General features: G+C 49.6%; 1 protein-coding gene across 5 annotated transcripts in view; it reads right to left on the bottom strand.

The window, feature by feature from the left end:
• Positions 1–18310, bottom strand: part of RGS20 (regulator of G protein signaling 20) — a 105349-nt gene that overhangs the window by 72650 nt on the left and 14389 nt on the right. The window contains exon 2 of one of the 5 annotated variants that reach the window (XM_055286395.1): positions 4192–4536. The exons of 1 other annotated variant lie outside the window; for it this stretch is intronic. In XM_055286395.1, coding sequence (XP_055142370.1) covers positions 4192–4536 — 345 coding nt within the window. 3 more of the 5 variants (XM_055286398.2, XM_055286400.2, XM_055286397.2) reach the window with 3 other exon arrangements.

The following is an 18310-nucleotide window of genomic DNA, read 5'->3' on the forward strand; positions in this document are numbered from 1 at the left end:
GGCTGGTCTAGAACTCTTGACCTCAGGTGATCCACCTGCCTCGGCCTCCCAAAGTGCTGGGATTACAGGAGTGAGCCACCGTGCTCTGCTGAGCTGCCGAGGTAGGTACTCTTATTATGCCCATTTCACAGATGATGAAACCAACGCCCAGAGAGGATAAGTAACTAGTCCAAGTTTATGCAGTTAGGTTGGGATCTGAACCCAGTTACAGAGCTCAAGACTCTCACTGGTTTGGCAACATTGCCTCTCATATGCGTTACTAATACGTGATAAGAAAGATGTCACTTATGGCCAGGCGCGGTGGCTCACTCCTGTAATCCCAGAACTTTGGGAGGCCGAGGCAGGCGGATCACCTGAGGTCGGGAGTTCAAGACCAGCCTGACCAACATGGAGAAACCCTGTCTCTACTAAAAATACAAAAAATTAGCCGGGAGTGGTGGCGCATGCCTGTAATCCTAGCCCCAGCTACTCGGGAGGCTGAGGCAGGAGAATCGCTTGAACCCGGGAGGCGGAGGTTGCAGTGAGTTGAGATCGCACCATTGTACTCCAGCCTGGGCAACAAGAGCGAAACTCAATCTCAAAGAAAAAAAAAGAAAGAAAGAAAGAAAGAAAGATGTTACTTAATGAACAGAAGATAAACAGGATGAGACCCCAAAAAAATTAGGTTTGGAGAAAAAATATTTTAACAAAAATAGTAAATTGCAAACTATGGTTGTGCCAAAAAATTTACAGATAGACTAATTTCACTAGAAATGTCCTTGTCAAGTTTGGGGAGGAAGTCAGACCGTTTTGCGAACTTGAACATTTGTTTAGTCAATTCCACGGTTTGGAGCCACTAGGAATGAAATGAAGCCAAGCCACGCCGGGGCCCTGCCACCTGTGTCCCAAGGAGGGTGGCTGGAGACTGATGCAGAAGCCCCTTGCTCCCCACACTCCGGGGCAATGAGGAGCCCGCGTGCAGGTGCCTGATTCCGCTAGCCAGTGGGCGAGGGTCCTGCCGGCACCGAGGGCACCAAGGCTGGGATTTTGACACCAACGAACCTCAGCCAGGTGACTGGGGAACGTGGGGAGCTCGACAAAGAGCGATAGGCTTTTGCCAATCTTTTTTTTTTTTGAGACGGAGTCTCGCTCTGTCGCCCAGGCCGGAGGGCAGTGGCGCGAGCTTTTGCCAAATTATGAGACTGACAGGAATCAAGGAGATTCCCCTGTAGCGCTCTCCACCTTCCGGATAGAAATCCTGTAGACTACGTTCACTTCTCCACTCCTTGCATCGCCGGTGGCCCGTGGGCAGCAGCTGCTCCCCTGGGATCCCCCTCGCCTGTCCGCGAGAGCTCTGCACGGCCGCGTCCTTGCTGCTGGGGTCGCTCGCTGGCCCTGGCTGCTCGCCAGGGTTTTCCTTTGATGATGTCAAGTCCGGGAAGCTCAAGATGCACCTCAGTGCCCGCGCGCCGCCTCTCCCAAAGCCCCTTTCCCATTCACTCCCCCACAAGCGTGGTGGGAGATGGGGTAGGTCGCGGCGCCTATAGACCCCCTCCCGGCGCCCACTCTCTCTCGCCCACTTCTCTAGCAGCGGTAGGGCCGCAGCGCACGCAAACCTTTCCCCAAAACGCCCACCCCACTCTCAGCTAGCCGCTTCTCTCGGGGCTCCTCCCCCACCCCATTCCTCCGCCGGAGCTGGGTGGGGGGATCGCCGCGTACACAGAGACGGGAAAGCCACCCCTGTCCCGGAGCGCCGCTTCCCTAGAGGCCCCTGGCCCGTCCGCTCCCCCAACGCTGGAGGACAGCCGCGCACACAGACCCTCCCCTCCAACGCCCACCTCGGTCCCCAGCTGCAGCCTGCACCTCCACCTCCCGTCCCCAGTCTCCCGCCCTCCGCCCGCTGCTTTCCAGTCTCCGCAGTCCGGGCGCCCAGACTTGTTTCGACTTCCCAGGGCAGCTCCGAGGGTGCGGAAGATCAAGTGCCCGGGTTTGTTCCAGGAAAATCCCGGCGGCGCCTGCACGTTAACTGCCTTGGCGCAGGCGAAGGGTGGAGGGCACTTCTCTGTTCATTCGGCTTTCAAGAGCGTGAACTGAGGCTCCGAGTGAACGCCCATACCTAGTCGGTCTTCTAGGCTCCACGCGTGAGGCGTCCACTTCCTCACCCTGCCCCTCGGTGCCCCTGCCCTGGTTGCACTTCTCCTAAAAGGAGGCGCTGCGATTCCAGGAGGCTCTGTCTCCTTTCCCTTCCCAGCGGCGCTCAAACCACCAGCCCCGGGCGCCCGGCGCCTTCCTTGTCCTCTCCCTATCCCGTGAGAACGCCGACGCTTCCACCCGCCTGGTCTTTCCAAAATACGCTTCGGGTGGCCAATGCGATTTCTAGGGTCTAAAGTCTAGACTCCCGCGTTCCCCACCAAAACACCGACCCCAGGCCGCAGAGGTGGAATCGCGGACGCCCTGGCAGGCCCGGGACATATTGATCCTGGTGGCGCAATGCCCCTCTTCGGACGCGGGCGCACTCGCAGCCCCACTTCCCCAAACTCGCACTAACGCTGCGGGCAGGAACCCCCGACTCGCACCCGCTCCCGCCCCGCAGCAACGGCGACACCCGGAGGTCCGGACGAGCGGCGCGCCCCTCCCAGCCTCGGTCACTTTCCAGCACGAAGCCTCAGGGCGAGCCCGAGACGAAGAAAGAGAGGTCGAGGAACCGGGATACTCACGAGCCCACCGTCCACTCTGCCGGCCGGATGGGAAGCCCCGGCCGGCTCGCCTCCGTCCGCCGTGCGCATGCGTCCCGCGGGTGCCTTCTTAATATTGCAGCGCGGAGGGCTGCCCTCTCTACGTCGGCGATTGCTCCCCGCGCCTTTCCCCTTTCTCTGGCTCTCGTTCTTTGCTCTAGCCTTCTTCTCTCGGCCTCTTCCTCCCCTTGCTCTGCCTCCTCCCCGCCCCCTCACTCCCTTTACCCGGCCGGGCAATCCCACATCTCGCCTCCCTCCAGCGGCGGCGCACTCCACCGCGGCGGGCGCTAGGGGTACCCCCGAGGCCCCACGAGGGGCGCGACCTCCACCCCGGCCGCAGCCCCTCTGCTCCAGCCCCGGATTAGCAAGTCCCAAGAGTGTGGATGCGAAGCCAGGCGCGCGTAGAGGGCGTCCGCGAAGCCCTCTGTGTCATCGCCTCCCCTTGGCGCGCGGCGGCCGTGTGAGACTAGAGTGTGCTGGACTGCGTGCTCGGACCTTGTGAATGAAGGGAGCGGGAGGATGGAGCGGGAGGATGGAGCGGGGGTGGGCGGCGGGCGCGGAGTGGGTGCTTGGTCCCCAGAGCTTCGCGTCTGTGGACTGCTAGCCTCTGAAGGGCAGCCCCCTACCTTCTCCCCGGCCCGGGGCGCCTCTCTGAGCTCTGTCCCCGCACCACCCCGGCGCAGCCTCAGCCTCCAGTCTTCCCGCCCTGGAAAGCGGCCCTCGCCCCCTCCCAGCTAGCCAGAGCGCGGAGGCCCCAACCGGCAACCGAGCCGGGGATAAGAGGGGGAACTAACCCCTGACTCCGGATCCCGCTGAGACCCTCGGCAGTCGCCCTCCGCGTCCCCTTCTCCAGGGACTCCGGAGTCCGGGGAGAGGAGTAGACCAGGGGCAGCGGGAGGGGGAACACAGCCCCCCAGCACTCCGGACTCGCAGCACCGCGTGTCCCAGTAGCCCGCAGCGTTTCCTCGGGAGTGAGACCCGGTGGGGCAGCGGGGGTGGTTCCCTGGAGCCCGGAGGGCTAAGCTGAAGCTGGAAACTGACCTGACACAAAAATAACATCACGTCATTTCCTCCCTTGCCTGCCGAGAGGGCAGGGGAGTGGGAGAGCGAGCGCTGGGAGCCGGCGGAGGCGCGTCTGGGGGAGGCTCGGTGTAGGGGGAGGAAAGCGACACGCCGAGAGTTTGAAAGGCAGCCTCGGGGAAGAGCGAGGGCTCCCTCCCGTTTTCTTGGACCCAGGAAAGGAAATGGCCCAGGAAAAAGTAGCTTGGAGTGTCTTCCCGCGGGGAGGGGCGGTGTCTCGAGAGCCGCCAGTGTCTCGTCCTAGGACTTGCCCAGCCACATCCCGGCCTTCCCAGCCTTGCCACCCTCCCTGCTGTTGGCCCCGGCGGAGCGGATCAGTCGGGGTTAGGAAGAATCGGGAGAGGCTGGTGTCCTGGGAAGGCTGGGTGTGGGGCGTAGTGGAGACCACGATACTCACCGGCATGGGCGAGCTCTGCCCAGCGGTGGCGTCTTCTTCCTTGGGCTTGGCGACCGGATGGGGGGGCCTCAGCGGACGACCCCCCGAGGGTCGGCCGGGCAGTGCCAGCGCCGCCCCGAGCAGGAGCGAGAGGCGGCCCGGCAGCTCCTCGTGCCCCCGCGAGAGCCGGGCGGCCGGCAGGGGGGGAAGCAGGAGGGAGAAGTCCAGGCGCCTCCGGGGAGCCTCGGGAGGGGGTCGTCGGAGAAGGTGAGAGAAGAACCTTGCGAGGCTGGAAAGCGGGCTAGAAAGGAGGCCGAGCAGCTTCGGGGCCGCGGGCGAGTCTGGGAGCTGTGCAGGCGGGAAGGACTGGGGCGGGGAGAGAGAAACAAAACCAGCATACCGTTACTGTGGTGTCCGGCCGCTTAGATGGGGCTCTTTACTACAGAATTTTGAGGCGTTACTTTGGGGGTGCAAGAGAAGGTCGGTGAAAGCAGAAGGAAAGGCCTATAGTTAGATTCTTTCCCCTCCCACTCCTGTATTTCCTAACTCTGTGCTACTTGAAGTGTGGTCCGTAGGCCAGCAGCTTCGCCAACACCTAGAGCTTGTTAGAAATAAAGACTCTTGAGCCCCACCCAGCCAATGCATCGGAATCTGCATGGTAACATTCCCAGGGGACTCCTATGCGCCCTGAATGTGACATGCGGTGTGCAGAAGGGCCTGTGTTCACATCGCCTGGTTCTTCAGAATTTGGATGAAAATCCTAGTTCACTTTTGTAACTGTTGCTCTTCCTCTCCCTTCTCTGGTCTTCCCTTGTTCCCCCTGCCCTTTCCCGTCTCCCTAAGTGCCCAGGTCTCTGCCTGCCAGAGGCACAGAGTTGGCCTTGGCTACTAGATTCTATTGGGATTGTTGTCTGTGGAAGGTCCAGATAGTGGCTGAAGGTGGCTGAAGGGCCCCAGACCCTCCACAGGCTGGTTGGAGAAAGGGAGGGGCCAGTGCGGCTGTGGGTATGTTGCGTGGAGCAGGGGACACCGGAATTCCATGTTAGGGCTGCTACTACAAGTGAACCCTCTGCAGACCTCCTTTCCAAACTCCATGTGTCCTTCTTATTCTCGGGAACACCGGCCTTTCCACCTTCCACCTGTTGCTTAGGAGACCTAAGCGATGAGGTATTTTTTTTTTCTTTTGGAAAGTGGAGGGAAGCACTAGTTTAGAAGTCAGAAACCCACGGTTCTACACTCAACCTTGCCACTAACTTAATGGCTAACCTTGGGAAGGTCTCTATTTTTTTAGTTCATTTATAAAGGGGTTGAACTCAGTGGCTTTTTAAGGTCACCTGCCTCGTTCAGACTCTCATCTTTGAGACGCTCTTAGTTTCTTGGTACACTAACGTTTAGTGTAGTTACAAACCGGAATGTAGCTCGGCCAATCCAAACACCCCCTCATGCCAAACAAAAAACAATTTAATCTGTCTGTGAAAAATAAGAGCAGTGGTTGCCAAAAAAAAATGAAGGTGGAGGCGGGAAGCAGCGAATAAAGTGCTGGGGTGGTGAGGCGCGGGAGGCGAGCGCGGGTGTTCTGCGTTGGGCGTGGGTCCCAGGGGCTCCGCGGCCGCTCTCCAGGGTCCTGAAGGCGGGAGCGGTCGCGGGCGGCCTCGTGGGCCTCGCGGGCCTCGCGCGGTTCCCTCACTCTGCAGTCACTAGGCCCGGCCTGTATTCTTTCGGCGGTGGAAGTCTTGTGGGAAGCGATTGTCAGGAGAGAGGGAAGGAAACCTAGCAACCCATTCTCATTCATGAGGCCCTTTCTGGGAAGCCGCGAGTGCGGTGGCTGATTTGTCTTGCTGTCGTTTGTTTGCTCCCGGGTGAGTTGAACTCGGTTTGCATTTCCGAGTAAGTTCACACTGTTTCACTTCCCCTCATTACCTTTTCCTGGAGAATGGGGTCGTTCTCCTAGTATTTTCATTCTCCTCGTTCAGCTGCTCCCATCCCCCGCTCTCTGGCAAGGTGCTTTTATTTTAGGGGCTGGAGCTGGGAGCCGAGGAGGCTTCTGGAGAAGCGCCAACAGCTCCCTCGAGGGGGGAAAGTGGGCGACTTGGAAATCGGTCTTGGCGCCCAGGGAACTAGCTGCTGAGCGTTCGTCTCGCTCGGGAGGAGGACAGGGGACGCACCCCTCTGGCTGGGGCTTGCGGTGGAGGCTCAGCTGCCGCCAAGCGTGCTCGGCTTCCGCCGGGCAGCTGGTCCTGGGCGGCACCTGCGGGGGACTGCGGGCCGGCGGCCGCGTCTGCGCCCCGCTCCGGAGCAAGGGCCCTCGGCGAGGGCGGGAACTTCGGCGGCCACGGGCGCCAGGGCCGGCGGGACCCTACGCTAAGAAGTCGAGAGAGGACCAGCTGGGTTCCTGGCGACCTCAAGCCTGACTGATCCCACCCACTACCTTCCCGACCCTAGGCAAGGGCTTGAACAAAGCCGAAAATGCTGAAAGAGAGCGCCCATCACTGTTCTGCGACGCACGCCCAACTTCGAGGAGCCCGAGCGAGCTCCAAAGGCCTTCTATGGGTCCCAGAATTTGGCGTCTCCAGCTCATGTTTTCAAATGGTTTTGTGAGAACGTGCGAACTCGTAACCTCCTTTCTCCCCTCGCCCCAGTCGTTCTTCCCAAGTCACTTGCACGCCCCTGCCCCTTCCTCGGGCACGCTTCATTAGGCATTTTGCTTCGGTCCTGTGCTTCGAGACAGAGACTCTTGTGAGGCAAGTGGTGGAAATGGTCAGACAGAATAAAAGTCCCAAACCTGATCCAAGAAAAACAAGACTCGGCTCCTTTGCTCCTCTGGAGACAGTCACCGCTTGCCGCCCCACACTGGCCTCCGGATCAGCCGCCTGCTCCCCTGCTATTCTGAAGCCACTGCGAGCCTGGCGCGGGACCCAGCGGCTTCTCCAGTTAGGGGAGGGGATGAAGGTGAATCAAGCAAGGTGTGGGGCGCTGGAATCCTTCCGAAATTCTGGCAAGGACAGAGCCGAAGAGTATCAATGTAGCCAAAAAATTCGATCTGAGAAGTCATCTGAAGAAAGACCTTCGGCTGCCCGAAGGGCTGCACTTCAGAGAGCCTTGTCCTTCTTTTAGGCCAGATTCTATTTGACAGTCTGAGGACTGTCAAAAAATAGCCACAAAATGGAATCATCAGTACCGTATTCCTGGAACCACTGGTCCTTAGGGATCCAGAATACTTGGGGAATACTTTATTCTGATTGAACCACCACTTCCCTAATCAATCATGCTGGATACTGAACAGCAACCAGAGTGCCTTTATGCAGACGAAAATCGCCACAGCCTAAATCCATATGAACAATGTCTTGCCCATTTCAAATGGAAGGTTTTCATTCATGCTTAAATAACAGCATTTCATAAAGGAAACATCCATAGCAGAATAAATGACTCCTGTACCAAAAATTTCTGAGAGCCTTTAGAATTAAAGTCACAGTTCAAATAGAATTTGAAGTTAGTTTTATGAAATGACCTATTTTCTCCTGAACTTTATTTTTAAGTTCCACTTTGCTGTAGTTTAGTCACATTATACATTTTAACTTTCTGTTATTTGGAAATGTAATTCTTCCACTTGGATGGAAGAATCTAGCGGACAGTGAAAACTATAAAGGCAAATCTTTCCCTGCACTGACCATAAATTATGCAGATTGAAAGATGGCAATATAAATAAGCTAACAGATCCTGGCTATTAGAGTCACAGGTTAATATTAACTTGAGGTGAACCCAACTCTTCATAATATGTTTCTATTATTAAGGTTCCTTCAGAATCTTAATGTTCCTCATGAACATACAACTCTTAAAAAGAATATTTCTGCAGCTCATAATCAGTTCTGACTTGTTCCATTCTTTTAATAACTTTTAAAATGTATTTATGCCTAAGGCTTACGTGGAGATGTCATAAAGAGATGTTGTGTAATGGAGGCAATGATAACGAGGGAGGAGGGGCTGGAAAGGGAAGTGGAGCGGGCCAGAAATGAGAGCTACTTAGATGACTTGTATGTCTAGAGAAGGGAAACACTCAAAGGCTCTGTCTGCCCTGCTCCTGCAGAGATAACTGGGTCCTCTGTTCTTGCCATAGGTATTACTAGCCAAGTAAGGGACTTAGGGTAGGAGATGGTGCTTTTTGGGTTTTTGTTTTTTTTTTTTTGACAGAATCTTATTCTGCCGCCCAGGCTGGAGTACAGTGGTGTGATCTGGGCTCACTGCAACCTCCACCTCCTGGGTTCAAGCGATTCTCCTGCCTCAGCCTCCTTAGTAGCTGGGATTACAGGCATGTGCCACCACGCCCAGTTAATTTTTGTATTTTTAGTAGAGACGGGGTTTCACCATGTTGGCCAGGCTGATCTCAAACTTCTGACCTCATGTGATCCTCCCACCTTGGCCTCCCAAAGTGGTGGGATTATAGGCGTGAGCCACCATGCCCCGCCAGAGATGGTGCTTTGAAAACTTATTATATAAAAAAGTGAACCCTTATTATTCTTCTCTGAACTTTCTCCTCTTGCAGTCTTCACCAGCTCAGCAAATGGCAATTTAACTATTTTTGTTCAGGCACAAACCATCATTGGAGTATCCCAGACTCTCTTTTTAAAATTCTCTGGCCAAATCCAACTACTTCATATTCACAGCTGTTACCCTGTGTTATAGGTAGACTGGCACCTCCCAAAATTTACATATTAAAATTCTAGTCCCTAGTACCTTGGAATATGACCTCACTTGGAAATAGCATTGCAGCAGATGTAATTAGTAAGATGAAGGCCACCCTATTCCAGCATGACTGGTGTCCTTAAACAAAGGGAAAATTTGGACACAGATATACACACAGAGAGAATGCCATGTAAGGCAGAAATTGGGATGATGCATCCACAGCCCAAGAAATGCCAGAGATTGACAGCAAACCACCAGAGGCTAAGAGGCATGGAGTAGATTCTACCTCAAAAGGAATTTGGCCTCAAGATTGCAACATGGAAACCCTGACTGAGTTTCCAACCTTTCTGTCCTGTCCTGTGGACTTCAGAATGAAGACTGCAACATCAGCTCTTACTTGAATTTCCAGCCTGCTGGCTTGCCCTACAGATTTCACACTTGACACCCTCCACAATTACATGAGCCAATTCCTTAAAGTATATCTCTCCCTATGTAACACACAGATGCACACACACACACACACACATGCACATGCACACACACCCCTTATTGCTGATTCTCTGGGGAACCTTGACCAATGCACACCCTTCGCTGATCTTTCTCCTTCCCTTTGCCATATTTCCTGTCATAGTCTCATCTCAACACCGAAGCCAAAGTTATCCTTCAAAACGGTTATCCTTGAAAATGTCACTCTACAGCTGCAGACTTTCTTTCTTTTTTCTGAGACAGAGTCTTGCTTTGTTGGATCACAAGGCTCACTGCAGCCTCTGCCGCCTGGGTTCAAGCAATTCTTATGCCTCAGCCTCCCTAGCAGCTGGGATTACAGGTGTATGCCATGACGCCCAACTAATTTTTTGTATTTTTAGTAGAGACAGTGTTTCATCATGTTGGCCAGGCTGGTCTTGAACTCCTGGTCTCAAGTGATTCACCCTCCTCGGCCTCCTAAAAGTCTGGGATTACAGGTGTGAGCCACTGCACCCATCCCAGCTCCAGACTTTCTATTGACTTCTCATTTCAGAGAAAAATCCAAAATCCTTACTCTAGTTCTCAAGGAACTATATGAATGATTCCACTCTGCCTCGAGATCTCTTCTTCCTCTACAGTTCCTCTCTGCAATACAGTTTTTTTCTATAGCACTTGTCACCGTCTGACATAGTATATATTCACTTGTTTATTTGTAAGAACTAAGCAATAATTTTGTCTCTTTCACTTATTGCTATCTCCATAGAATCTAGAAAAGTGCTTGGGTGGATAAAGCACTCAATTAATATTTGTTAGATAGATGAATTAAAAACAAACTCAAATATCATTCAGCCATAAAAAGGAGTGGAATTCTGATACATGCTATGACATAGATGAACCTTAAAAACATGATGTTAAGTGAAAGATGACAGACACAAAAGGACAAATATTGTATGATTCCATTTATATGAGGTGCCAAGAATAGGCAAATTCATAGAGACAGAAAATAAAATAGAGTTTACTAGAGGCTGAGAAGAGGGGGGAATGGGGAATGATTGTTTGGTGGATACAGAATTTCTGTTTGAGATGTGTATCAGGCCATTCTTACATTGCTATAAAGAAACACCTGAGACTGGGTCATTTATCAAGAAAAGCAATATAATTGGTTCATGGTTCTGCAGGCTGTACAGGAAGCATGGCACTGGCATCTGTCCAGCTTTTGGGGAGGCCTAAAGGAGGTTTTATTCATGGTAGATGGTGAAGTGGGAGCAGGCCTGTCACATGGCAATAGGGGGAGCAAGAAATAGAGTAGAGGAGGGAAGTACCACATATTTTTAAACAACCAGATTGCCTGATAACTCACTTACTATCATGAGGACAGCACCCAGCCACGAGGGATTTGCCCTCATGACTCAATCGCTTCCCACCAGGTCATGCCTCCAACACTGGGGATTACAATTCTACGTGAGATTTAGAGGAGACAACATCTGAACTACATCAGGAAGATAAAAGAGTTCTGGAAATAGATAGTGCCATTGAATTGTATGCCTAAAATGGTGAATTTTATGTTGTTTATATTTATGTATATACTAAATTAAAAAAAAACCCCTCAAGATGTGAGCTGAGAGGAGCCCAAGAAGTCCATCCAGGGAGGAAGGACGGCTGAGTTAATTACTCTTTATTCTGTCATTGAGTTTGCAGCTATCTCTTGGAGTTCTCTCACTTGATTTCTGCTGCCACCACTCGAAGTGCTTGTAAGAGAGACATTGCCTAGTCTCATTCTGCTCCTAGTGTTTGATGGAACATATATTGTGACATGGGGGAGTAGAAAGAGAACAGCGGAAACAGAAACCAGACCAGGAAGGGTCTTGTAAGCCACTCACTTACTCATTCTTTCAACAAACATTTATTCTGTGTCTCCTGTGTATGAGGCACTGTCCTAGATGCTTGGGATTCCATGAATGAGAAAGAACATGACCTGCTCTCATGGTGTGGTGAATGGGAGGGTATTAAGCGTCCATATAGCCTGAATAGGGCAACCAAATCATGGTAAGGATTTTGGATTTTATTTTAAAAGCAATGGGAAATCATTGAGAGGTTTTTCAGCAAGAGAGACATCTAGTTTATATCTTTAAAGACTGCTTTGGCTGCTGAATATTGGAATGAATTGGGGAGGGGGCAAGGGTAGGAATAAGAAAGAAGATGATGACTTGGACAGGTCATGTAAATAAAAACATAAATAAATGGACAGGTTTGGCAGAAGTTTGAGATTGAATTAACAGGACTTCAGATGGATTGTAAGTGCAGGCTGAGAAAAAAGGAATCAAATATAATTCCTAGTGTGTTTTTTTACTTGAGCAGTTGAATGGCTTACTGAACGGAGAGGACTAGGGAGGAAAATCAAGAATCCTGCTAAAGACAGATTTTTGAGATGCCTATGAGTCATTCAAATGGAGATGTCAGACAGGTTGATGTAAAAGAGGCTTGAGCTTAGGGTAGGGAGGTCTGGGTGGGAGTCTAGGAGATATGAATTTGGAAGCACTAGCATACAAAGGTATTTAAAGCTATTGGAATTGGATAGGATCCCTAGAAACCAGGAAACAGAGAGACACAGTCAGAGAGATAGAAGACTGAATCAATTTAAGGAGTTTGAAACATATCTAGGTGGAAAAGGGTATCCCTTGACAACATTTAGTCAGGAAGTCAACACAATCATGTGTGTGTTTTTGAAAGATCTCTCTGTCCTCTAGTGTTATTTAGAAGCAGGCATCACTGGAAAGGAGACCAGGGACAAGCTGTTGTAATTATTATTATTATTATTATTTTTGAGACGGACTCTCACTCTGTCACCCAAGCTGGAGTGCAGTGGCACGATCTCAACTCACTGCAACCTCCGCCTCTCAGGGTCAAGTGATTCTCCTGCCTCAGCTTCCTAAGTAGCTGGGATTACAGACACCCGCCACCACGCCGAGCTAACTTTTGTGTTTTTAGTAGAGACAGGGTTTCACCATGTTGGCCAGGCTGGTCTCAACCTCCTGACCTCAGGTGATCCACCCACCTCGGCCTCCCAAAGTGCTGGGATTACAGGTGTAACCCACCGCGCCTGGCCTGCAATAATGTTTTGAGAAATGATTGTGACTTGATCGAGGAAAGTTTTAAATGGGTTGGAACTAAATGAACAGATCAAGGGATAATTCTGAGTAGTGTGGTCAAAATTTGAGGATTGACTGGAGGTTCGAAGTGAGGACAAGAGCAAGGTCAAGAATTACACCTCCAAGTTTCTAGGTTGAAAGGGAACCATTTGCTGAGATAGAAAACTCAGGAAAAGAAGAGTCTGGGGAAAGGGGAAAACATATTGCTAATTTTTTGTGTGTGGGTGTGTGAGATGGAGTCTCACTCTGTCACCCAGGCTGGAGTACAGTGGCGCGATCTCGGCTCACTGCAACCTCTGCCGCCCGGCTTCAAGCAATTCTCCTGTCTCAGCCTCCTGAGTAGCTGGGATTACAGGCTCCTGCCGCCATGCCTGGCTAATTTTTGTAGTTTTAGTAGAGACACAGTTTCTCCATCTTGGCCAGGCTGGTCTTGAACTCTTGAGCTCGTGAACCACCTACCTCAACCTCCCAAAGTGCTGGGATTACAGGTGTGAGCCACCGCACCTGGCTTATGTTGCTAATTTTGAAGTGCTGCTAGACATTTATATCTCGACGCTTAGCAGATATTTGCAGCTTCTGTGTGGACCTCAGGAGACAAAGCTGAGTGGAATCATCAGTCCATAGGCTGTCTCAAAGCCACCAACACAGCCAAGCTTAGCCAGGGAGAATGAGTCAAGTGAAATGAGAAAAAGGCCAAGGAGGAAAGCCTAGAAAACTCCTGGTATTTCAGAGTCAACAAAGGAAGGGGAAATTTCAAATGAGGCTGATGAAGTGCAGCTCAAGAGGTTGAAGAAAAACAAGATAAAAGGGACACCATCTATAACGTTCCTAATACTGTTCCAAAGATGCATCATTTATTCCATACAATAATGATGCATGCAGGCATTAGTCTCATATGCATCTCACAGAAGACTGTAAAGACTTCAGAAACTCATAAAGGTGAAAAAACTTGCCCAACGAATCATATCTAGAAAACAGCAGAGCAGGTTTGGAGAATTACAAACAAATCCTAGTCTAGCTGGTGTCTGACTCTTTGTTCTTTGTAAAGGGAATGAGGTGTGTGTGTGTGTGTGTGTACACACACATATCTGTGTATACATAGACTATCTCTGTAAGGATGCATAGAGCTTAGGAGCTGAAAAAAGTGAAGAGTGGTTTGGTGCCTTGGGTGAGAGAATGGTGGTTGGAAAGGGTGGGACGGAGACTGACTATACTGTATATAGTTTATTCTTCATATTGTTGTAATAAAGAGTCTGTGATACAGAATCCATTTTTTTAAATGTTTGGCCATTGGCAGCTTCTAGTCACCATCACTCCTACTCCCCCATCTGCCCTACATCTGGGCAAGCTGACACAAAAGCGCAGGTGCTCCCTCCTTGGGCAGCACCTGCAGGAAGTTCAAACCACACAAGTCCTGGCCATTGAAAAGGAGAACCCTCCACTCAGTCCCACCGTGAACCCCAAGCCACGCTCCTTTCTCTGCGCTCCCGGCCAATTTTGGGCCTGCTTGTGGTCCTGCCCTGTTCTGCTCAGAGAGCCTCAATATGTGGTCAATAAACCTTTCCATGTTCTCTTGGTGTGTGTAGCCTACCGGTCCTGACAACTGTAAAGCTGTGCTATTTTAATTTTGTGTTGTTTTGGTTTTTTGTTTGTTTGTTTTGAGACTGAGTCTCTCTCGCGCTATCACCTAGGCTGGAGTGTAGTGGTGCGATCTTGGCTCGCTGCAACCTCCAACTCCCAGGTTCGAGCGATTCTCCTGCCTCAGCCTCCCAAGTAGCTGGACTACAGGCACCTGCCAGCATGCCTGGCTAATTTTGTATTTTTAGTAGAGACAGGGTTTCTACTAAAAACCCTGTCTAAAAATTTTGTATTTTTAGTAGAGACAGGGTTTCTACTGTTGGCCAGGCTGGTCTCCAACTCCTGACCTCAAGTGATCTGCTCACCTCAGCCTACCAAAATGCTGGGATTACAGACATAAGCCATCGCGCCCAGCCCCTATTTTAATTTTGAATGTTCTAATAAATAAATAAATAAATGTGAATTAACTAAACAACATTTTAAATGACAGGAATACAAAGAGTCCATGTGCCAACGTCCTAAGATTCCAAGATCTACCTGTGCTTTCTCCCCACTTTTTATATTTGCTAACTAACTAAAAAGAAAAACAAACATGAAATAAACTAAAGCTCCTGCTTCTCTTCTTGTAGCATTCTATATCCCCAAAGAGAAGGACAGGAATTGTTACATTTGATATCAGAAAATTGAAAAGAAATATTTAAAACTCACTTTTGAAGCTTTAGAATGTTTTTCTGGGATCCCCAGCTCTATAAAAATTGCATTTGTTGCCAGGCACGGTGGCTCATGCCTATAATCTCAGCATGAGATTAGCCATGCTGAGAAATACAGAAATTAGCCAGGCGTGGTGGTGCGTACCTGTAATCCCAGCTACTTGGGAGACTGAGGCAGAAGAATCGCTTGAACCTGGGAGGTGGAGGTTGCAGTGAGTTGAGATCGCCCCACTGCACTTCAACATGGGTAACAGAGGGAGACTCTGTCTCAAAAAAAAAAAAATACATTTGTCCAAACTACTATATTTTCTTATCATGGAGGTTTACAATTTTAAAAATTGAGTATGTATATCTATATCTAATATAGACATACATATCTATATCTAATATAGACATACATATATATATCTATATCTAATATAGACATACATATATATATCTATATCTAATATAGACATACATATATATATTTACCAAAGAAGCTATTCCTAGAGAATAGTAGAACCCTATAAAAACACGTTTTGTATACTTATCTTTATTATAAAAATATTGACTTTTTTTTACCCTGAGGTATAAACATTTACAAAATGTTCCTATAAACATTATGTCAATAACTACTCCCTCCTGCTCCCAGCTATTCGATGAGTAAACTGGAGACCAGTGAGGCCGGATGATTTCTGTTAGTGTGAGTAAGTAGTAGAACTGGCTCCCCAGAACCGCCTCCTGGCTGTCATGCTCCTTGACACCATATCCAGGAGACACAGTCATTGTTAACTGATGCTGATGACTGTAATCTATGAGAGTGATATTCTTGGTTCATGTTCTCCCAATGCCTATTTATGATAGTTTCTAGGAGTAATTAAGTACTTTTGACCACATTCATCGTCTTAGACCAAAATTTAAATTTGTCATCTTCTCACCCTCAGCAAATAGGAATTCAATGACTAATTACTAATCCCATATTTCCAAGCCTACACAGGAGGTTGAATTACTGACTTGAATTCTGTAGGTACTAGCTCAGTTAGTCACATGGCTGCTAATTCTCCACTTTACTTAGTAAATTGATTAGTTCTCTGAATAATACAAAAATAATAAAAAGAATGACACAGCTTTGGCAAGGCCTGTAATCACAGCACTTTGGGAGGCTGAGGTGGGCAGATCATTTGAGCACAGGCATTCGAGACCAGCCTGGGCAATGTGGCAAAACCCTGGCTCTACAAAAAATACAAAAAAATTAGACAGGTGTGGTGGCGTGTGCCTGTAGTCCCAGCTAACCCGGGAGACTGAGATAGGAGAATCAGCTGAGCCCATGAGGTTTAGGCTGCAGTGAGCTGGGATCACACCACTGCAGTGGTGATCTGAGACCCTGTCTTGGGGAAAAGAAAGAAAGAAAGAAAGAAAGGGGAAGAGAGAGAGAGAGGAAGAAAGAAAGAAAGAAAGAAGGAAGGAAAGAAAGAAAGAAAGAAAGAAAGAAAGAAAGAAAGAAAGAAAGAAAGAAAGAAAGAAAGACAGACTACTTCCATAATGGTTGGATTTACCTAAAATTTGGAAACAGTATTTTAGATACCAACAGGGCATTAGAAATGACAGACGCCCCTGACATTTTACACAGTAAAGAGTACACACCAAAGTGAAGATATTAGCAGGATCTGCCTCAAGTAATGCCAGACACCTTTGGTAAATTAAATCGATGGAGTACAGAATATTGTTAGTCTGTAAAACAAGTCAACAAGGTTCATACTGTAATATTTCATCCTAAGGTTTTTTGAAGATGGATGTTAGTAACCGTGAGAAATGAAAAACCCTCTCATCCAAATCCCAAGAGCTGGTGGAAGCAAATGCAGGCATGAAAAATGTAGCATGAGAAACGTAGGAGATGGAGTTGCTCAGAATAATTTTTTTTAAAAAACAACTTATCTTTTTTGAGTGGCGTAAGAGATAAATTTCACACTGCCACCATTTGAGTTGTCACGTTTTCCCAGGCTCTGCTGCTCTCCTGAGGCACTGGTGAAATGAAGGGAGACAGTTGGCTAAAGCACAGAGAAGTGGAGGAAGGGTCAGGAGAGGGAGACCCGACCACAAGTTTCCTTTGTGACTTTGGATCCATCTCTGTGCTCGCCTGGGCCTCGGTTTGCTCGTCTGTGCAGAAGATGGTCTCTAGGGCTTCTAGCTGAGCCTACGTCTGGGTTCAGCATGGGGCCCATTCTCTGATACATAATCAGTCTCCAATGCCCTCTCTTAGGACACACATACATCCAAACCCCAAACCTTCCATCTTACAGAGGAAGCAGAGCATAATCCCCAGCGAGAGCCAACCTGCCTCCCCAAGCATGCACTTCTCAACATCCCCACAGTTACTTCCCAGCTCTCTTAATTAAATTATAGTGGCCTCCTTAACAGTTCCAGCCTTTGCACCTACACGGCGCCTCTGTCCACCCCACTCCATTCCCCACCTTACAGATGAGGGATCTTTCTAAAAGGTAAATGTGAGGCTGGGCTCGGTAGCTCAAGCCTATAATCCCAGAACTTTGAGAGGCTGAGGCAGGCAGATCACCTAAGGTCAGGAATTCAAGACCAGCCTGGCCAAAATGGTGAAACCCCATCTCTACTAAAATTACAAAAATTAGCCAGGCGTGTGGTGGTGGGTGCCTGTAATCCCAGCTACTTGGGAGGCTGAGGCAGGAGAATCGCTTGAACCTGGGAGGGGGAGGTTGCAGTGAGCTGAGATTGCGCCACTGCACTCTAGCCTGGGTGACAGAGAAAGACTCAAAAAAAAAAAAAAAAAAAAGAGGTAAATGTGTCCTTCTCTTTCCTTCCTTTTAGCCTCACAGGGGCTCATCATTTCTCTGCAGGATGAAGTTCAAGTGACTTCACATGGCATAGAAGACCTTCTGCAATTTGCTGATGTGTACTCTGTCTACCTATCTTTCTGTCACCTATTCCTTGGTACTCAAAGCACCATACCTTCATTTTCCTTCCATTCCTAAAATTTCCTTGTTCATTCTCATTCCTGGGACTTTGTGTCAACTGCTTCTTCTGCCTGAATCACTCCCCTCTCCAGTTTCCTCTTCTTCTCTCCCAGGGAAATCTCCTCTCCTATTTATCCTTCAAGTCTCAGCTTAGATGCCATTTCCCTCGGGAAGCTCTCTCACTTTGGGGTTGCCTGCATGCTCTGTATTGTGATAGCCTGCTTTCCCATCAGGCTCTGAGCTCTGTGAGCCTCAGGACTTTGCAATATTCAGACCTGTGTCTCAAAACCCTAAGCAGTTGGCCAGGCACAATGGTTCACACCTGTAATCCAGTACTTTGGAACGTTGAGGCAGGTAGATCACTTGAGGCCAGGAGTTCAAGACCAGCCTGGCCAAAACAGTGAAGCCCCATCTCCACTAAAAATGGATAAAACTAGTTGGACATGGTGGTGCACACCTGTAATCTCAGCTACTCAGGAGGCTGAGGCATGAGAACAGCTTGAGCCCAGGAGGCAGAGGTTGCAGTGAGCTGAGATCACGCCACTGCATGCCAGCCTGGGTGACAGGGCAAACCCTGCCTCAAAAACAA

This window comes from Symphalangus syndactylus, chromosome 7 (genome assembly GCF_028878055.3).
Source record: "Symphalangus syndactylus isolate Jambi chromosome 7, NHGRI_mSymSyn1-v2.1_pri, whole genome shotgun sequence".
Lineage (NCBI taxonomy): Eukaryota > Metazoa > Chordata > Mammalia > Primates > Hylobatidae > Symphalangus > Symphalangus syndactylus.